We start from the raw sequence: 22401 nt of genomic DNA on the forward strand, positions 1-22401 counted from the left end.
GCAGGTGAGGTGACAGCCTGCAGAGGACCACTTAAGTTGTACATCTCCCATAGTGTAGGGCAGAAATAAGACCCCAGCGACATATCCATGCGAGTCTAACATCAGGCTGAATCTCCACATGTGAAGGATTTTAACAAGCACAAGTATGTTAAACTCATTCTTTCCTATTAAGAAAACATGGCATATATTCTGTTCAAATAATTACACCACCTTGTTAATGAAACCACCCTCACAGTTAATACTGTATGTATATAAATATAAGATTTAATTATAAAAGATGGTGACTAATTAACCAACAACAAGCCAGCCCATTCCTCGAGCCAAAGCTGATTTTATTTGCCTTTCTTCATTTTTGCAGTCTTTTCTTTCCGCTTCTTCACATGCTTTGGAATTTTGTTTTTTCTCTTCTCTCTTTGGGCTTCTTTGACCATCTTTTTCCTTTCCTACAAAGAATCAAAACACCATTCATTTAAAGCCAACAGGAATGACAGATTTTGAGCAGGCCTGTCAATCTTTAAATTAATTAACACATCACATCAAATACGCTGTTATCAAGAAGAAAAAAAATCTGTGGGAGTGAGGAGAAGAAAGGAAAAAGAAAGTGTATCAGTCTGCAGCTCCACCCCCAGGCTCATGACAATACAAAATTCAAACTAGTTAAAACCTGAGTTTCATGCAAGCTTTGAAGAAAGACAACAAGAAGTATGCAACTATACAATAATAAGTCTGATCTAAATTTTCTGTTACCCACAGGGCTACTGTAGTATGTTTTTAAACACCACACAAAAATACTGATCCAGTAACTGTTGGTAACGGGGGCTAGGCCACTGCAACACATTATAATTTCTGCCAGACAGTGCAGAGACTATGCTCAACTGGAATAAAATAATTAAAAAAAAAAAATCAGCATAACAGAAGGCAGGGAGAAGGAAAGCAATCACCACTGATCAATCATCCAACCTACCAATACACTTGTGGGATACCAAAAAGTTCACCTTACTCACACAATAATAAGTCCAAATGAAAACCTGTCCGTAAGGATGAGAAGTGACCAAGACATCCCTGTTTCGTATCTGAAAGGCAGTAGCTCTACGTTTCCAGATAGGTACAAAAAGCTTGTAGTAGAACAACGCAGTTTAATTTGATGGACTTGGAACCTACTACATTATCTTTCCTAAGAGGGAAAAAATGAGTGCTTTGCATGGCCTTAGAGCTCCCTGCAGAGATTACTCTTCTAGCTTTGTCTAGGCTAGAGAGCAGTATGTCATGAAGTTCCTCTACACAAAAACACCATTAATAGAACATTTATAATGAAATTCACTTTCTACGCACTCATTCTCTTTCCAAAACAGCTTGTTTCAGACAAGAAGTAGGAAGAACCACTCAGAACTACGTTTGGATTTTTTTCCTGTCATTTGGACAGATGTAGGAAAATGCACAGCTCCTGGCCAGCTGACCTTTTTATCCATGGTAACTTCAGCAGGAAGATCTTTGGGATGCCGAGATTCTTTACAACCTGAATCCGAGTCCTCTGAACTACTGTCTTCATAATCAGAGCCTGTTTCTGACTCATCTGCCTTCTCAAGAAGTGCAGGAATCTGTAAGATAACATGAAGAGGGAATTCATCGCAAACCCAAACTCAGTAGCCTAGCAACAAAATAGACAGATTTAAAAGAAAATCTCCTACAAAGAAGCCCTCAGGCAAGCTTGTGTCATCTCCTCTACTACAGCCACCATTGAGTCTCAACAAGAAGAGCGAAAAAGAGGTTGATCTAAATTAAGAACAGGAAATCTAGTATACAGCATAGGATCTTTTAGGTTAGGGCTCACAGCACAGATGCATTGGCACTCCCAAACTGATTTCCCTAAGTTAAACAGCAATTTCCTAACATAGATGAAAGCCAATTTTTAATTATACTTGGATCATACCAAAATCTACCTTAGGGGCACTGTATGTAGGCTTTAGAGCAAACACAAGCATCTATGCTGCAAAACACACTTATTTTTAAACAACACTGGAGACTGTGCCACAGCCTGATCCCTTCCCGTATTTGCAATTCCATTTTTAAAAGTCTACACCACTGCCAAGTAATGGGCAGAAACAAACACTCTGCAGACAAGAAGCTTCTTCCATTGTCACAAGCTTCAAAACAAGATGTTCTCTGTACTCCCTATGTGCACTTTTATGAAAACAGATAAAATGAAGGATTCCAAAAAAGGCCACCTCACCTTCTGAACACCAGACAAATCCTTCTTCAGCCCTGTCACAGTCTGGTAGAGAATCTACACCCAGAGACACAGAAAGAAAATGTTATCAAACTGCAAATCTTAAATCTTTGCACATGGAAAAGACTAGTACCTCATAAAAGACAGTGATTTTAGCATTAGTACTAACCAAAGAATTTTAAATACAACACTAGATTCAGCAGTCCATGCCTTGATACCAAAGCTTCCATTTTTGTTTGTTGCTACCAGTTTTTACTAAGAAAAATTCCTATTTCCTCCCTTTTTTTCCCTGTAGCACCTCTGGATTATCTACTCACATTATCTTGCTGAACACTCAATGCCATATCCTCTTCTTTCAGTTTCATCATTATATCCACATCTCTCTCATAGTTTTTAACATCAGTCAATGTGCGAGGTATATAAGCCTTCTTAAACACCTACCAAAGAGAAAGGAAACACATTCATTTGCATGTAATTTCATGATATTCTTCCATCCTAATTACACATCCTTAAGAGAACGACCATGAGGGATTTCATGGCTCAGAGAAACTAAAAACGAACATAGCATTCACACTACCATTTGTACTGCAGAGTATCTTTTTTTTCCTGGAGCAGGTTCTAAATACACGACCCAAAGGTTGTTGATAGCTCATCACTAATAAGGCTCCTACATTAGTATCACTACTAGCAACCAATTTAGGGACTTCACCGGTCTCTCCAACTTCCTCTTTACTGATTTGAATTTTTTTATTCTGAAGTTTTCATTGTTATGTTTACAATGTCTTCAGGGGACAGCTCCATTAAAACAAGCTGTTACAACTTAATCTCTTTATATAAAAATTCCTCTTCAACCTACACTCCAACTCAAAAAGGGTTTCACAGTACTGTACTGGTGCAGGAACCTAACTGCAGTATAAACAACATACTTAAAATTTATCAGGCAATCTTTTTGAAACAGTCCTCCAGCAAAATTAAGTCTCTACCAGATCAGACACAAGTATTTTACTTCTCTTTTCCACAGTATCAGCTCAATCCCAGAAACAAATTCAGTACCCTTTATGATCCTAAGTACTAGACTAAGTGCTGCATGGACAGCAGAGACTGTCTCCACAGAACTTGCTCTTAATCAGCTGTATTTTTTCACAAGGGAAGTTACAGAAACTAGCCTGAGGTAATGTGAGAAGTGAGAGAGGTAAACATAACTTTGATGCTACTTAACCACTTCACATTCTCTAACTGGACAGTACCTTGATGAAAGGACTAATTTGTTTGCAAAGGATTATTCCTTTGCAAACAAATTATTCCTTGCAAAAGATTGACTTGCAACAAGAAAAATAGCATTTGACTCTACAGTTCAAAAGGATTTGTATGCTCAAGATATCTTTGGAAACAAGATCTTTCATTGGTCAATCTTGAGCCAGCAGCAATCACTAAAACCTACAGCTCCAAGAGAAAAAGAAAAGTCTTTGATGAATTTATTTTTATCCAAATAAAACTTCTTCCAAGGATAAACACCAGGTGACCTAGTACAAATAGGTTCTCATTGATACAAATCCTACACCAGTTTTTTGTTGCTGTTCATGTTTTTTCATTATTAATTTAACTCTTCTGTAACAGAGAGATAAGATTGAAAAATCAAATAAAGACTGTTTATCTTTGCATCAAGCCTTCCCAGATCATTAGCCATTTTCATTATGCAACAGAACAGACTTGAGGTAGTTCTTCTTACATGTAAAAGCAAGGGAGAGAAACAGTATTTGGAAGATTGAATGAATGAGACTGGGAACAAAGGCATGTGGGCAATTTCATGAATGCATCCATCTGAATATCATGTGTATCCTCCTGTTTCTAGATCACCACTCGAAAAAAATCACTGGCACAATTAGAACTCCACTCTTATCGTTGTTGTTAACTGAAGTTGAACTGAAGATACATCAAGGGACCTAGCTGCAAGCAAGCATACTGGTTTAGGTAATTGAGTTATTAGCTGTTTAACACCTGGTCAATGTCACCTGTTTTTACCCACGGCATCCTTCAATACTTCACTTACTGCTAGTTCAGGACATAGCAATATCACTATGTTTTATTTATCAACTGTGCATTTTGCCAAACAGAACAGTTTTAATTGTTCAGAAGAGGAAAGGTTAATTTTAATTTCATAGCAGGAACAAAAATCCTCACTTACTTCCTCATCCACTTTATCTTGACTGGATCTTTCCTCCTCTGTTCTTTTTGATGCTATTTCCATTGCCTGAAGAAATATAAAACAATACAAAGTTATCACTCTTTAGAATCGCATCATTTAATCCAACTAACCATTCCCATCTGTATTTCTCCCTGTACTCCCCACTCTCACTGACAAAATGCTCCAGCCCTCCTTATGGCAATGCCTTGAGCGACCCCTAACGGTAACCAGCGTTTCCGCAAAGCACAAGCACGGATCTGCTTTGAGAACAGGAGGAAGCCACGCTCACTGTTATTTCTAGACCAAATTATAACAGGTCTAGCTTTACTGTAATACATAACAGTGATACATTTACTGTAATACATAACAGGGCAATACAGTGAGCAAAACCCAGTCTTGGAATCGGCTGTTTTCACTGTCACACACAGAGTAAGCCAGAGGAGCACAAAGTGAAAGCAGTGAAAGAAGTAAAAGCCATAAAGCACAGCTCTACTTCTCTCAACTTCCAGTATGACTGAAAGTACACAGCATCTGGAAATCCTCATGCCATAGTGCTATCTGGACAACACTCAGCCTCATGGTCTTGACTAGGAACATGGCCAGGAACAATACCTCATATCCACTCACGACATATGTGGGCCCTTCTCCATTTACCAGCCCCTCTTTTTTTTTTTTTTTTTTTTTTTTAAAAAAAAAAAATCCTTCCTCTTCCTTCAATAAGAGATTTGACTGGGAGCAGAGGACTGACAGCTACAGACAAAATGCATGGGTGCTGCCAGCGACACCAAGCATTTTACCTCCTCTTAGAATAAGGATGTCCTACCAGCCATAATATTTGGCTAGTGAGACTGCATACTTTGGAGTAATATTGCTCTGAGTCACTCCCTTCCTCCCTCAGCACACCCTAATTGAAGTCTGCAGGGTTAAGTCTTAAGTTAACTCCCAACTCCATTCTCTGTATCAGCATGGGTATATTTCTGCAGAACTAAGTAACTTTTTCTTTCCTTTTCATAAAGGAAACAAAAGATTTAAAGCACCCAGATTTTAATGCAAATAGCATCTCAGACAGATGTTCGAGTTTTCATGCTTAGGCTTTTTCAGAAAACATAAAATAAAGATGTGTTCATCCTGTAACAGTATAAATGAAAAAGACCCCTATGCATTTTTGAAGCACTGGCATAATGCAATGTAACATACCAGTCCACTTCAACAGTAGCATGTAGAGCAAACAAGACGGAGTTTGAACTAGATCTGAGTTTATTGTTCAAATCTACCTACATAAGCAACAAGGCCATGCGATCTTACCTTTGCCAGATAGTCATCAAGGTTCTCACTTGTGATAGAAGGATCGGTAATAAACTCAAACAGCTCCCTCACAGTCATCACTGCAACATTGTGCTTCTGGAAAAAGCCTATCAGAAATCAAGGGCAGAGACAAGAGACCTTAAATAATGATGTGTAACATATGCAGCTGTGATGTTAAGTGACAATTGCAGCAACATAGCAGCTCTGACGACTTAAGATAGCAGCATACATTGTACTGGCTTTAGATATCAGATGACCCTTGGCAACCTGAAATAAAATCGTTCGCCTTCCCAGTGCAACAAATACTGAAAAAAGAATAGAACTGAATAAATATAAGTCAAATCACCTTCAGCAGGAGCCATACTGAATGGAGCAGGGGCTAATAAAGATGAAGTAAACAATTTAAGACAGGTGTAATATTTGCAATGGTTGAGATGAAAAATCTTTTCAAAAAAATAAGGAGTGCAGATCTCAAACTTTTGCCAAACTGAAGTATCTACTGAAACAGTGCAGCCTAGTTACGATCCACTGAAATGGAAAGAAACATGGGACACACTAACATCAGAATTTTCCTCACTTACTATATTCAGAATTGGTTTCTTGAGTCAAGTATAACTAATTTTGGAGGTTGCGCTTCTTTATTGGAAAACAGCAGTGAAACACACAAAGGACTACTTAGTAAGTGTTTCCCTGCTAATGTTCTCATAAGATATCTCAACCATGAGAAATCAATCATAGAAAGAACAAAAAAAATAGTTTGGAAGCAGCACTCTGTGCCCATGGAGCCACAAATCTTTGCAATGCTCACAGCTAAGGCAGAGCATAAAGTAAGGCATTTCTTAGTCATTGTAGGAGGACTACACAGCAGTAGCAGAAAACAAAGCAGAAAAAAAATCAGAAAACACTGCAAGTCACCGAGGCACTGGCATTTAGATAGGGCAAGCCATAACACATGCAAAAAAAAAAAAAAAAACGAGGTTGCAAATATCTGAGCCAGAAGGGATCAATCAGAAATCCATGAACAGGAAAGAAATAAGGAATAACAAACATACTGGGTATCAAACACAGCATCAAAATGTATATATTCTTTTCCACAAACTTTCAAAAGTCTCTGTAAAATCTGAAAAATCATTTGGAAAAGAAAAGGGAGGGGTTGGAAAGCAGCCTGCACCAAGACATTTTTTGTTCTCAGGGAGAAACGCAGCCTACCAGAAAACATTTGTCTGTTACATAACATACGCGCTCACTCATAATGACCAAATTTTTAAGAGAAAAATACCATAAAGGTATGCTGTTTTATCAAAATACTATGACAAGTCTACAATCTCTAATAAATTACTCTATGGCTTGATCTTCTAAGTGGACCTAGATAAATAAATACGAGGAGCTCTGTGACACACAGTAACTTCTTGCAAATTGAAGAATTCCAGATGTGGATTACACTCACAGAAGGACAGATCGGTCTGTCTGCACAGTTCTTCAAGTAAGGAAAGCTAAGGCTGGGGGAGGCGCTGCTGCAAACTGGGACTCTGACCTCTACCTTCTATTGTAAATCTGAGATTCAGCCAGGTGACTCATTTCATCCAGACAATTTCCAGCAAAATAGGTTACACTGTCTTCTGAACTCAGCACAGAACACAGTTCCCCGAGGAACTTAGGAGAACCTAGGAAAGGGAGCATTTAACTGGTTTGACAGCCTCTACAACCAAAGTTATAACTCAAAGACAATTCACCTTCCTGAAAAAGACATCTATACGAACAAGAGTGCAGTCTACTCACCATTAACATTGGCACAGTCCTTTCGCAGAAACTCCAGTGCATGTGGATGGTCATGCTCCACTGCCTGAGACACGTCAATGATGTGCACGTCCCCGCTGTGGTACCTGGGGACAAACACACCAGGCTGCATGAGTCCACCAATGTTACACAGGAGAGGGGCAGGGGACAAAGCATGCTTCAAACTTAAGAACCCATAAATAAACTTAATGAATTTCTCTAGAATACATCTCACATATTAAAGCCGGAGGTTTTTTGTTTTTTGGTTTTCTTTTGGTAAATTCTTTCCCTCCTTTATCCAACCTGTACTATTAAACCCTAAAGGAATAGTCTCCTCAAGAACACACAAAACAGTCTTATGGGTGAGGAGAGGAGAAAAAAAAAAAATAGTGCGTATCTGTATGTCCCTCACTAATGCTTCCACTAGTTGATAATTTGTTGTTCTGGTATTTGTTTTTTTAAACATACATCTCAGATCTAGGTTAAAAGCTACATAATTAATTAGATAAATTGAGAAACGGTCACAAAAAGGACCCACCCACCCTTAAAGGTAGATTAGTACACTCAAACTGATACACAGCAGTTGTCAGCACATACATTTCAAATGTCACAATCCAGAACAAAGTTTAAAAACATACAGCATATTAAATTCACTGAGATCTGCATGAACAAGTCTGGCATCTTGGTACATTCTTCTCATGTACTGGATGATTTGCAGGTACAGCTCCCGGACTTTCGAGTCAGATAACTGAGCATTCTTCAGCAGAGGAGCAGGCCTTAAAGTTACAACACAAATAATAGAAAGTGAATACTTTTTTCCTTGTTCATAACTGTTGTAAATGCTTTAACTGCTATACCCAATCCTTCAACTCAGTGCATCTAGAAAGTCGGCATGAGCAGCTAAGTGCATGGAGCCAGCACGTAAGGCCGGAAAGCTTGTGTTATGTTGCCAAAGTTACTGTAGCTGTTTCCAAAATGAGCTAAGAAGTTGGGACAGGTTACATTAACATTTGTACTACAAAATAATGAACTACAAATACTATTAGGAAGCCTTTCTAGCCATACTCTCTTGTTAAGTCATTTTCTGGATTCATTTTGCACACAGCTGATGTTTCAGAATCATGCAGACTGTCTGCAGCAGTAGCTGGCAAACATCTGGGTATTCTACAGGTCACATACACAGGCAGGAATAACAAGTTAATTTCAGAGGCCTCAATTAATAGGTAAATAGTAGGTAAATACAGAGGGTTTGTTTGTTTTTAATAAACCTTTGTGGAAAGCTACTAATAAAGAGAATCATTTTGATTTTCTGTGGATACATACCTATCACCTTTACCAATAAAGCCCATGACAAGCACATGACTTCTTAGCATAATTGGCTCTGGGCAAGGTATCCGGGCTGTATTCAACCTGTAACATGGGAAGAAAACCACAAAAAAAATAAATAAAGAATAACTCTCCTGCCTGCATTGCAAAAGTGCCCACAGGAGCTCCGTTGCTTTAAACATCACACACAGTAAGAGCTCCTCCACTCAGGCAACTCATGCTTGTGAAGAACAACTATGAAACAAATGCAAAAAAACCAGCCATTCTGTTCTGACCCTTCTCAAAATGTTCCTGTATCAGACAAAGAATCTTTACATAATTTTAGGTTAACGCTAGATTAATTTATATAGCACAGTGTACTCAGCAGCAGCTATTTTCTAGCCTTTCCTCACTTTTCAATCAAATCAGAGTTTGGACACTGAAGAGCTTGGAGTATGAACAGCCAGACAAAGGAGTATCTTGACCGTTTTTCTCCCTCTTCCCTCTGACATGGAAGCATAAGACACTTCTGAATATTCCAGAGATCATAAAGGGCAGTAACAGCCACAGTCTAGCAGTAGAAGAGTATATCCTGTAACTTTTCAGTTACCTTTGCATGCTGAAATAAAAACTGGAAGAATCACCTTATTAAATTCCTCATTTCTTTTTCAGCCCATGTCTTCACCATTTTTCTTGGGTTGCCTTTGCAATATCCATGACGAAATCTTAAAAAAAAAATAAAAAAAAAATACATATACAAGGGGAATTCTTCAGCCAATCAATATCATATCAACACTGGTCATTTCACCACCTTTCAGACAACCCCTCTCCTCCAGTAAAACCAAACAGAACTCCAACTCACCTGAATTCCCCACTCACATACTTATCCCGATCCTTGAACATCAGAATAGATGTTTTGTAAATCTTTATTGCTCTATTCTCTCCATTCGAAGTACTGGCATGATATACGTTGGCCTATTGGATTAATAAGGGAAGAAGAAGAAAAAGAACTCTGAATTGACCCAACCTTCTCTCCTCTTTCTGACAGCCTGGAAAACATCCCCACCTCAGCCCCTTTGTGGCACTCAGATGAATTAGTGAAATTGCACATAATGGCCATCTTTTTCTACCAGAGACAGCTTGCAGTAAGTACCTAAGACTGAGTACGTGTGTGAAGACGAACACAAGACAGAACCAACAACAAAGAATTCCACTCCATTCATATTTTGACACTGAAACAAGGCCTTGTGTGAAGGCTTAACTTGAGCCTGTAAATTATTTAGGCCCTAAAGCATGGCCTAAATATGTAATGCTGGCACCACTACACCAGGCAGAAGCATGCCTTTAATCACAATCCAAGGACCTGGAAGAAAACCAGATCAGCCTAGGGACAAGGCATTCTAAAAACGATTTATTAATTTACTGGGAAAACTGTTGTCTGGTTTTAATTATCTGCAATATAACTTGATAACAGCAGTGCACAAACATGCTAGTTTTGCAAAGGCAATCAAAGCTCAGTAATATCTTAAACAGAATTTTGTTATGCCATTAGATATTCACATCCCTGGAGAGATGCTGAACTGATCTGATCCACATGCAATAGCCTTGCGTGAAGAAAGAATTACCTGGATTTGCATGTTTTTCAGGCGCTGTTTTATACTGTATATACATATACGCTCTGCAGAAGTTTCACATAGAAATTATTAAGAATAGAATTAATTAAATTAATGACAAATTTAAAATTAAGTACTCTGAGAAATCCTTCGTACTTGGGGAAACTGATCTCCTTCACAGTAACTTGCATTTTATCTTAAAATAACTTCCTACTACTCAAGTAACACATACATAGACTAGTACTAAAGCCAAACGTTTCAATATATCTTGAGTACCATAAGCTTCCACCTAGCTTGCTGAGAATAAGACTGTCACGTTGCCGTTTGTAACAGAACTTACTTCTTTCCCTGTGCTGATGCAGCCATTGATTTCTGATATGACACCTCTTGTTAGCATCTTGAACAGAATCATTCGAGTCCTTGGATCCAACACCTCAAGTTCAATACAGAACAGTCAGCACAATTGCTCTCTATAAAGAGAATAAAACTTACTACTACAGTCTGTTCTTAGTACTATATGACAGGACTAACAGCATCAGATTATTCTTGAGGATCAAACAATAATTCAAACAATGGCTGCACAGAATTTGCCGTAATTCTAGAATGATGCTTCACATCCTTTAAAAATAATTAAAAAAAAAAAAAAAAAAACAAGTATACATCGTTGAGATGGATCTAAAACAGACATAAGAGAATCATTTCCTATCCAGAGTTGTGATATATGTTAAAATATGGTTTCTCTTAATTTAGAGCTTTCATAAGTGAAACAGAGCAGCTACGTGGCCAAGGGCCAATAATATTTCAGCCTTGCTTAAGAAAAAAATAAAAGCAAAGCTTTTTTGTTTGTTTCTTGAAATTTAATAAAAGCTTAAAATGAAATTCTGTATTATATATACCATCAAATTACAACACTATGCACAAAATTGAGCTCCAAAACGTTTACAAGTACAAACTTCAAAAAAGAAGTGAAAGTTTTCTTTAGAATAACAAGACAAACAGAATTCCAAGGCAAAACTCTTGTTGCTATAGTAGCTGCTTTATCACTGATTTCAAGATTCCAGATCATTTATTTTGGTCAAAAGAGAAATTTGATGCATTTAAGTACTTACTTGTTCTACTGTTGCTCTGTCTGACTTATCTTTGACTCGGTACCTAGCAAAAGTGAAAATAAAGCGATACAATCACACACATGGACTCAATGCTTTGACAGAGTAAAACATGCCGTTCTGTTTCAAAGAGAAGATGACAGCCTCAAAACATAAGTTTATACATACGAAGGCAGAAGGCTTCTCCTGCAGGCAGGAAAAACAAAACAAAACCAAGCCCACAAGCATCAGTGCCCTTCACTATCATGGTTATCTTCTTGCCTCCACTGCAGAGACAGAAGCATCAAAATATTGGATTTATTTAGGAAACTGATCAAGAAATCAAAAGGTTTAAGGCCAAAATGCAAACTGCATGCCATCTATTTACAGATCTTTTTTTCCTTTAATAAATCTATTAAAAGTTCAGGATCAAACTAAGAATAATAATTTGAACTCAGAAGAGTTCTCATGTCAATGAAAACAGAGCCAGGCATGATACTCACATATCTGCTTCCTTCTGTCTAGACTTCTCTGTGACTCTGTTTATAACGGAGTCATCAAAATTCAGCTTATCTGAAAAACATGTAAGACAACATCGAGACGGGGAAAAAAAAAAAAAAATCACGTCCTATGTTCAGTACCATCTCTGCAATTGTGCTTGCCAGCAAATATGCTACAACACAACGTTCAAACACCAATGGATCTCTGATTGGGTACATAAAGCATGGAAGCTTACCTAAGAGTTTAGTTGCACATCACAGTTAACCTAGCTCTCCATTCTGTCTACATTTCAAAGTAGAATTATAAAATAACAACAACTAAGACAGCCTCACAAACTTTGAGATGCAATGCCAACCTGAATTAATGCCTTTTTGATAGTATCTTATATTAAACTCATCTGCCCTTTTCTTACCACAATCTAATGCCATTTTTCTAAATAGAGCAAGCAATAACCTCCAGGTTTCTGTCCCCCCCCAGCGTATTCAAAGTGGTGCTTGATTAATTGTTAACTATGTAAGAGGTACTTTGTCTGGACACATATCAAGACCACTCTTTACTCTTTTCAGCCTACATTTTAGAACCACCTTGCTATGAAGCGAAATGCAACTGTTTACTGTCCCATCAGAAAAAAAATAAATAAATAAGTCACGACTACAACTCACCCTAGCAGGCTAAGCAGAGCAGCCATTTCCATCACATGGCAAACAAGAAGCTACACAGGCTAGGACAGCAGCCTCTTTACTTGTCACACAAACTCTACCCCTGTGAGATAACTGCTACATGAAGTACCACACTAATACTACAGGGAACAGCAATCATCTAAAAACATTTAGCTGTGGTAGCAGCTTTGAGAACAAACACTGGCATTGTAACAGAGCTGATATTCTCCCACAATCCAAACAGTTCGCTCCTACAGATGAGCTGTGGAAAAAACACTTTATCTGACTTGGAGCAGTAAAGGGAAAAAGAATCCTCTGGCTCTCAAAGGGCACAGACAACAGTGTGACAGCCAGTTAACGAAGACCAAAGGCAAGTCCTTTTTAATCTGTCTGGAAATGGTTAACTGCCGTTCCAGTAAATTCTGGATTAAAGCAAGCAGAACCAGTCTGAGAACATCACAGAGTGCACTGCATCCGCTTTTTCAAAAAAGAAAATTTTTCTATAAACAAAACAAATATACTCACCCAAATTAATTTTATGTTCGAATTTCCTCAAGGCCTTGTCTGTAGGGGTTGACATTTTTGCTGAAGAGTAACTAGGGTTCTGCCTATTTGCCTGAAACAAATGATTTGTTAACGTAAGTTGCCTTCTCTTAACAGCCCTTTGAAATACACACTGTATCATAGTGAAAGTCAGCTCAGATGCCTGTGTCTATAACTATAAACAGAAAAACAAAAAGACCAAAGAAATGGATTAACATCAGATTTTCTTTAACTCAAGACATGAGAGTAAAAGTGACACACCAGCTATATTCCAAGAAGTGCCCAATTTCAGGGTTATATTTAGTCAGAAAACTGAGCTGCAAGTCTCTCGTATTAACACCTTTTCATCTTTAAAAGAAAGGGGAGTAACAGACAGAAACAAGGACAAAAACGAGAAGATAGCAAACAGAAAACTTTCAAAGATGGTATTTTTTCTTACAGGTACCCTTCTCTGAAAATAATTAATACCTGAACACTGTTCCACCAACACTAGACAGCACAAAGTGCTAGCAAAAGGCAAGAATAAATCTCAGAAGTGCCAAGTCAGACACGGTACACCATGATCAGTACCACCCTCCTCTCAACTATTCTGTTCTGCTGGTACCAATGTATAAAAAAAAAAAAAAAAAAAAAAAAAATATTAAACCTCTGCTGTCCAAGCTGAGGACAAAGAAGCTGGTTCTCGCATTGTGTGCTTTTCATTCTGCACAACACAAGTTTCTAAAGCAACAGCACACACTCTAAATCCACTTCCAGCACTTCCCCTCACCTCCTGTGCCATTAGTCAGTACTGGGTCTGTCTGGGATGGAGTTAAACTTTCACCACAACAGGCCATCCAGCACTATGCCTTGCACTTGTAGCTAGAAACATATCAATACCACATCAGTGTTTTGGCTATTGCTGAGCGGCACAGGCACAGCATCAAGGCTGCCTCTCCAACTCCCCCCAAAACACCAGCAGGCTGGAGTAATCAAGAAGCAGGGAGGGGACACTGCCAGGACAGTGACCTAAACCTATGGATATCCCTAAAGGGATATGCCATACTGTAAGACCTCATACTCAGAAAAAGCTGGGGGGAGAGAAGAGGGACTCCTGTTACAAAACTGTTTGTCTTCCCAAGCAACCACCATGCTTAGTGAGGCCCTGCTTTTCAAGAAGTGTCTGAACATTGCTTCCTGATGGGAAGTAAAGATTTTTTTTTCTCATTTTCCTTCCAAAGGACATTTGCCTTTTCCTTTTGTTTAAGAGCTCTCATCTCAAACCCTCAGGGTTGTTGTCCTCCCCCCAAAGTCTGTCCTGCTGACAGGGAGTGAGAGAGTGGCTGCATGGTACCTAGCTGCCCCTGGGTGTTGAACCAAAACATGGTCCAAAACAAACAAACAAAAAAAATTCATCCTGGGCATGTTGAGCAGGTGCTGTCTTAAAATTCAACGGAAAGAACGGGGAAGATGCTTAAAATCACAAAAGACAAATTCCAGAAACAAACAAACAAACAAAAAGCAACATTGCTAAAGACTGGGACAGACAAAGAGAAGGCTGAGGAAGCTAAGGAACAGGAGGAAAACTGCAGAGACAAGAAGCATCCAGCAGCAGGGTTTGAGACAAGGAGGTCAAGCAGAGGCCTGGCTGCACACAGGAATAGACGCGAGGAAAGGTGATCCTCTCAAGGTAAGTTTTCCGTTTGGATTTATGCTCACCATAACGTTAACATAGAACAACGCCTCCAGAGTAGTCCCACCTCCTCTTGGCTACCTTTGGTGCTTCCCGAATAGCCTCCAACGTACCTGCGGGCTGCATCCAGCAGCGCTGCCGCGGCACTTCGTGAGCCTTCCCATCTCATCATCCCAGTCCCAGTCATCATCGCCCTCCTCTCCATCATCATCATCATCATCATCACCGTTATCACCGTTATCCCCGCCATCGCCTCCTTCGTGCAGACGTGACCGGCGATCCTCAGCGCCCCCACCTTCCGCGGCTGCCTCTGCGTCCTGCGCAAGCTCCCTTCAAACAAACACGCGCTCGGATAAGTCATCCTTACCGTCATAGAAATAAAAAATTTAATATGTTCATCCCAAGAATAAATTTTGCGAGGTTAGCACGCCCCCCCCCGTACCCGTCGGAGCCCTCGGCGTCGTCAAACTGCCCCGGCACAGGCGGGCTGCGGCCGGCTGCGCGTGCCCCCGCCATCTTGCGCCCGGCGGCCGCCCGCCCGCTACGGCGGCGGCGGAGGGACAGAAACGGGCGAGAGCGAGCGCGGGGCGGGAGGGGGGAAGGGGGGCGGGTTCCTCGCGGCAAAATGGCGGCGCGAGGCAGCGCGTGAGGGCGCGGGGGGCGGGGTGTTGGTTCGCTCCCTCAGGGAGCCGCGGGTCTGTGGGGCTGTGTGCCCGAATGGGCGTATAGCCGCGGGGCTTCTGTGGTGGGGTTTACAGGGAGTAAACGGCTGTGGTGTGTCTGTATAGTACCATATAATGTAGCCATAAACATCTAAGAATCATTAAGGTTGGAAAAGCCCTCCAAGATCACCTGGTCCAACCATCACCCCACCACCAATGCCACCCACTGCACCATGTCCTTAAGCACCACGTCCAACCTTTCCTTCAACACCCCCAGGGATGGTGATGCCTTCACCTCCTGAGCAACCCATCCCAATGCCTGACTGCTCTTTCTGAGCAGAAATGTCTCCTCATTTCCAACCTGAACCTCCCCTGGTGCAACTTGAGGCCATTCCCTCTAGTCCTGTCACTAGTTACCTGTGAGGCCGACCCCCAGCTCCACACAGCTTCCTTTCAGGCAGTAATCCTTTCAGCAGAGAGCAATAAGGTCTCCCCTGAGCCTTCTCCCCTCTGGACTAAACAACCCCAGTTCCCTCAGCTGCTCCTCACAGGACCTGTGTCCCAGGGCCTTCACCATCTTGTGTCTTCAAGCCCTCTTGGCTTTGGGAAGTGGCTGCTTATTTCTGCTAAGGCCATCGATTCGTGGTTCCTGAAACACTAGTTATGGTCTGTGTTGTCTGCAAAATAATTTGATTGAAAAGGGGTTTAATATACTCTGAAATACTAAACTCAAGTCTTTAATACAATAAAGCCCCATCTGGACTCCAAACGAACTCCAAGTGCTCAACCCTCACTAGAAGCACGTGAGGTCACCACAAGGCCCAGCTCTGCGGACTGACTGACAGCGAGCCAAAAGCATGCCCTTCACATTCACTGCAAGCACAGGACCACAGGGCAACGCAGGGTGGAAGGAACCTCAGAAGGTCCCCTCCAGCTCAAACAGGGTAAGCTGTGAGTCAGAGCAGCTCACTCAGGGCTTTAATCCTTTAGGTTTAAAAAAAGAACAAGAAAACAACAACAACAACAACAACAACAACAAGGATGGAGACTGCAACAGCCCCTTGTGAGCAACCTGCTCCACTGCTTGACTGCCGTCACAGGGATATCATTTTCTTTTTAACCAGTCTGAGTTTTTCTTGCTTCAGTTTTTTGGTCCTCGTCCTCTTACCGTGTAACACTGTGAACAGCCTAGCTGCATCCGCTGTGTCAGCTTGTTATAGGCACTGTCAGGCAGCTACCAGGTCCCCCTGAAGCTGAGTATGCCCAGTTCCCTCAGCTTCTCTGAGCAAGACAAGTGCTCCAGATCCCTACCTATCTTGCTGACCCCCTGATGAATTTACTCCAGCTTTGTCGGTATCTTCCCTCGTTTGGGAAGATCCAAGACTGGGTGCAGTTTTCTAGATGCAGTCTAGCACTCACTGGAAGACAGGTGAAAGTCACGCACCTCAGTCTGCTGGCTGCGCTGCTCTTGATACAGTGCAGGCTGCTACTGACCTTCCTTGCCGCCAGGATACACTGCTGGCTTATGGCATCTTATTGTCTACAGTGACATCCCAGGTCCTTCTCATCAGCAGCCTTTCCCTGGCCAGTCAGTCCCCATCCTGTTCTGTTGAGGCTCTTCCTTTCCTGGTGCAGGACTCTGTATTTGTCTGTTGAAATTCATGAGGTTCCTGGTGACTCATTTCTGCACCTTGCCTGGGTCCCTCTGGGTGGCACCCCTGCGCTTGTCCAAATCAGGTAGGTCACCATCACCACCACCATCCCTGATTTGGTGTCATCTGTAAACCTCATAAGAAGCTAGATAAGGGGTCCGCCGCCAGCCAGAGCTGAGCCAATAAGTGATGTTGTTTGTGCTTCTGTGAGAGCATATGTAAGAAAGAAAAAGAGAAAAGGGAAGGGAAGGGAAGGGAAGGGAAGGGAAGGGAAGGGAAGGGAAGGGAAGGGAAGGGAAGGGAAGGGAAGGGAAGGGAAGGGAAGGGAAGGGAAGGGAAGGGAAGGGAAGGGAAGGGAAGGGAAGGGAAGGGAAGGGAAGGGAAGGGAAGGGAAGGGAAGGAGAAAGGAATGAAGAAAGAGAGAGGAAAGAAAGAAAGAAAGAAAGAAAGAAAGAAAGAAAGAAAGAAAGAAAGAAAGAAAGAAAGAAAGAAAGAAAGAAAGAAAGAAAGAAAGAAAGAAAGAAAGAAAGAAAGAAAGAAAGAAAGAAAGAAAGAAAGAAAGAAAGAAAGAAAGAAAGAAAGAAAGAAAGGAAGAAAAAGAAAGAAAGAAGGAAAGAAAGAGAGAGAGAGAAAGAGAGAGAGAGAAAGAGAGAGAGAGAGTGGAAGGAAGGAAAGGAAAGGAAGGAAGGAAGGAAGGAAGGAAGGAAGGAAGGAAGGAAGGAAGGAAGGAAGGAAGGAAGGAAGGAAGGAAGGAAGGAAGGAAGGAAGGAAGAGAAAGAGAGAGAGAGAAACTTCTGTAGAAGAGCTGGGAGAGTGAGGAGAGAGCACCAGCCCTGCAGCCCCCCAGGTGAGTGCAGCAGGAGGGCAGGAGGTGCTCCAGGCAGGCAGCAGCAGTTCCCCTGCGGCCTGTGGAGAGGCCCCTGGTGGAGCAGGCTGTCCCCCTGCAGCCCATGGGTCCCACACGGAGCAGATCTCCACACTGCAGCCCCCCCATGGGTGGAGGAGCCCCCGGTGGAGCAGGTGGATGTGGCCTGGAGGAGGCTGCGGCCCATGGAGAGCCCCCGCAGGAGCAGGCCCCGGGCCGGAGCTGCAGCCCGTGGAGAGGAGCCCACGCAGGAACAGGGGGTCTGGGGGGAGCTGCCACCCGTGGGGGACCTGTGCTGGAGCAGTTTGCTCCTGGGGGATGGATGGACCCCGGGTATGGAGCCGTGTGGGAGCAGTGCTTGTAGAGCTGCTGCCTCTGGGCAGCCCCCACAGGCTCAGTTTGGGAAGGACGGCATCCCATGGGAGGGACCCCATGGGGAGCAGGGGCAGAGAGTGACTGTGAAGGAGTGGCGGAGACAAAATGTTAGGGACTGACCGCAGACCCCATTCCTCGATCCCCTGCACGGCTCTGAGGGATGAGGTGGAAGAGTGTTGATGGGGGGTGGAGGGGTGGTGGTTTTGGTTTCTTTCCTTTGTTTCTCACTTCTCTAGCTTGTTAGTAATAGTCAATAAATTTTACTGTCTCCATACTCTGAGTCTGTTTTACCCATCATGATAATTGTTGAGCGATCTCCCCATCCTCATCTCAAACCCTGAGCCCTTTCCATCATATTTCCTTCCCCTTTCCCTTTGGGGAGGGGGAGTGAGAGAGCGGTTGTGGTAGAGGCTGCCTGCCTGAGTAAAACCACCAGAAGAGGCTCAGGGGGTTTCATTCAAACATTTACATGTTGGGTTTCATAATATATTCTGCATTTCAATACTCAAAAAGCAAAACTGTGAAATAAACATAATCTTAATTACATATGAAATGTATCAGTAGCTTACGCACTCATGATCTTAAGACAGCTGGAGTGTTCCAGTCTCTCCTAATAATTCTCTTTTCCTTTTGTCATAGCTGGTCTCAGTCAAGACACTACAGTTATCTTCAAGTTAACTTGAAGGAAAGGCAGTGATGAACCCTTTGCTAAATTTTGGTTCTCTGGCTATTCAAACATTGTCAATTTTTCTCCATTGTTACATTCCCTAGAACAGAGATCATCTTTTTACCATTGAACATAACAAAAAGAATTAAACAATTATTGAACTGCAAGAAAAAGTGAATAACCATACCCACGAATATAAAGACCCGGAGAAAAAAGTAAATCTTCCCGAATGCTTGGGGAATTAGAAATGGGCCTGTCCAGCTGATAAAGAAAGGCTCTGTAGACCAAGTGCACAGCAATCCTAGTAAGTCTTTTTACTGAACTGATAATGAAAGCTATTTATTTAATTTTCCATCACACTTTCCACATGTCTCCCAGTAAAGGAATTTTTACTCTTTTTTATTGCTGATTTGAATTTGAATTTGTCCAGTCAACACACAGTTATGCCCAGTATTATGCATAATACCATAAAGTTTTCTATCTTGATAATGCCTATTGAGGTTTAATTACCAGACTTCTAAGTCATTTTGAAAATGACTCAGAAAAATCATTCTTCATCTATGACACATCTATTAAATTAGCCATTTATAAAAAGTTTCAATTATAGTGTAAGCCAAAACCAATGACATTATTTGCTTTTATTATAATATACATTTAATTGGGAAGATCATCAAGAACTGATGAGGAAATGCTTGCAGTGATTCCAGTGAATGAGAATCACATGGATGAGTACAGTGAGCGTATACCAGTCCTTTGGGGACACCATCAGGTATTTTCTTGGCAGAAACATTGTGATAGGGAGTTTCACCTCCACGGCTGGATACAGGACTGACAGGATAATGACTGCATCTGCAGATATTCCATTCTTGTAAGATTCTAACTATGGTCATGTTGCTTCCCATATTGCTCTTGTGCAGCCTGACCCACTGACTGACCTCGGGAGCCAGCTTAATGTCATTACAGAGCACACCAGACACTGCCTAACAGACTTCTGTAACTTTCTCTTTTGGAGTGTCAAGTTAGGCACCTGCTGATATAACCGTGTTGTTAAGAAGATTGGTAACAACTGAAACTGTTCATTATCTTCAAAGAGAATTTACCTGCCATTATCCAGTGCTGTAATAAAAGGTCCTCCAGAAGGACTTTGTGTTTCGTTGGGAAAAAAGGAGAGAGTGTGAAACAGATTAGAAGCAAAGCAAAACAAACAAAAAGTGAATGTATTTGTAGCCAGCCTTAACAAAAGAAAGGATGCAACTGCTCTGGTATTGAGGTGGAATAAAATTATAATCCTAGAGCTTCCCTGAAAGATTCTTCTCTGCTAGTATCCAAAAGGGTCACTAACTTCCACCGGAGGAGGGAACAGAAAGCAATTACATGAACTGAACCTACAGCTCCTTTACTCAACAGGCTTAACCTTCTCCAAGCGTGCCCAGGACTTGCAGTTCTTATCTCCCATAAAGGGAGAGAGTATCTAATAAAAAGATTTAATTACTTTGCAACTTACTCTGTAGGCTTATCTTTCAGGCCAGCTAGATAAAATTTAATGGAGAAAAGCCCAGGCTAGCTGAAGATAACTGAGTGTACAGACTGAAGGGCATGATACAAAGATCTGAACAGCTGGTTACATTTCATAGCAGTGATTCCCTATCTAGAAGAACGTTATAAGATGTGTATGAGAAAGAGGCTCCACACAGGAAGTATAAAGCATTATTTCCAGTTCAGGCTTTGTACTGACAGACTGTTCTTAACCACTGCTACTTCAATTGATAGTTTTTATAAGACAGTCACGATAGACTACAGCTGAGTCTCATAAATTCTGTTACCATGAGTGTTTAGTTACAGAAGTACATGAAAAACACAGCAATCACTGTTAATTAATGAAATGAAGTCTTTCTAAGACCGAGGTACTGAAGTGAGTTCCTCATTATTCACAATCATAAAAATTAGAGGTTGGGGGTTGTTCAGATGTACTGAGAATTCCTAATAGAAATGTTACTGAGAACTGTGCCTCTTTCCCTCGTGTGTTCATATAGAGCCTATACAATGGAGTCTGGAAGCTGATGAGGGCATTAATTTATTAGTAATATGTAACTCAAGAAGTGTAGGCCTCCTCAGCTTGCTAGTTGAGTGCTTGCTGCTAGCTCCTGGTTAGACAGCTATTTGAGTGCCTTTGAGAAGGATGTGTGAATGCAAAAAAAATCATGCATGTGTTGCACGGCATCTCACTATATAAACACAGCAGGATGATGTGGTTGCACTGAAGTGCTGTAGGGTTGCTGAACACTGCTGGTAGCACTTAGGATCTCATTGGCTTAGTAACTTTTCTAGTATGCAAATGTCCCAATTCTTTTTTTTTTTTCTCAACAACTTCAAAGGCTTATGCCTCACCAACACCACACCTATTCATGGTTCTAATGGTACCTGGCATGGTACCCGCTAGAAGACAAGTTGGGGGTGTTGGTTGACACTCACCTGAACATGACCCAGCCATGTGCCCAGGTGGCAAGAAGGCCGACAGCATCCTGGCTTGTGTCAGGAATAGTGCAGCCAGCAGGACCAGGGAGGTGATCGTCCCCCTATACTCTGCTCTGGTGAGTCTGCACCTCGAGTGCTGTGTAAAGTTTTGGGGCCCTCACTACAAGAAGGGCATGGAGGCCCTGGAGCATGTCCAGAGAAGGGCTATGAAGCTGGTGAGGGGCCTGGAACACAAGTCCTGTGAGGAGCGGCTGAGGGAACTGGGGTTGTTCAGTCTGGAGAAGAGGAGGACCTCTCACTTATTGCTCTCTACAAGTACCTGAAAGGAAGCTGTGGGGAGCTGGGGGTCGGCCTCTTCTCACTGGCCATACATATAGAGGGAATGGCCTCAAGTTGCACCAGAGGAGGTTTAGATTGGAAATGAGGAGACATTTCTTCTCAGGAAGAGCAGTCAGGCATTGGGACAGGTTGCTCAGGAAGGTGGTGGGGTCACTGTCCTTGGGGGTGTTGAAGGAAAGGTGGGATTTGGTGCATGGGGACATGGTTTAGTTGGGTGATAATGGTAGTAGGGTGATGATCTTGGAGGTCTCTTCCAACCTTAGTGATTCTATGATTCTACCTCCCACCTGACCAGGTTGCCCAAAGCCCCATCCAACCTGGCCTTGAAGGATCTCTTCCAGGGATGGGGCATCCAACACTTCTCTGGGCAACCTGTTCCAGTGCCTCACTGCCCTCTGAGTGAAGAATTTATTCCTTATATCTAATCTAAATCTACCCACTTTCAGTTTCAAGCCATTCCCCTTGTCCAGTCCCTACACTCCCTGATACAGAGTC

At 41.8% G+C, this 22401-nt stretch overlaps 1 protein-coding gene across 1 annotated transcript; it reads right to left on the reverse strand.

Moving 5' to 3' along the window:
• Positions 1-247: 247 nt before the first annotated feature.
• RIOK1 (RIO kinase 1) lies at positions 248-15416 on the reverse strand. The gene is made up of 17 exons (XM_084306667.1): positions 15314-15416; positions 14985-15201; positions 13182-13272; positions 12000-12069; positions 11521-11563; positions 10752-10844; positions 9661-9773; positions 9443-9523; positions 8817-8903; positions 8132-8269; positions 7497-7600; positions 5718-5824; positions 4413-4478; positions 2545-2664; positions 2231-2284; positions 1458-1598; positions 248-443 (listed from the first exon to the last, which is right to left on the reverse strand). The coding sequence occupies exons 1-17, from the start codon at positions 15385-15387 to the stop codon at positions 333-335; spliced, it is 1710 nt and encodes a 569-aa protein (XP_084162793.1). The 5' UTR covers positions 15388-15416; the 3' UTR covers positions 248-332.
• Positions 15417-22401: the final 6985 nt, after the last annotated feature.

This window comes from Netta rufina (assembly GCF_964035555.1).
Source record: "Netta rufina genome assembly, chromosome: 2".
Lineage (NCBI taxonomy): Eukaryota > Metazoa > Chordata > Aves > Anseriformes > Anatidae > Netta > Netta rufina.

What these genes read in the sequence shown, in the direction of transcription:
- RIOK1 (XM_084306667.1), bottom strand. Translation starts at nt 15,387, where the DNA reads ATGGCGGGGGCACGCGCAGCCGGCCGCAGCCCGCCTGTGCCGGGGCAG. An exon ending in TTTATTGGTAAAGGTGATAG is followed by an intron (nt 8,270 to 8,816) that starts GTATGTATCCAC and finishes TGTAACTTTAAG; the next exon opens with GCCTGCTCCTCTGCTGAAGA. An exon ending in AAGTTACCATGGATAAAAAG is followed by an intron (nt 444 to 1,457) that starts GTCAGCTGGCCA and finishes GATTCTTTGTAG; the next exon opens with GAAAGGAAAAAGATGGTCAA.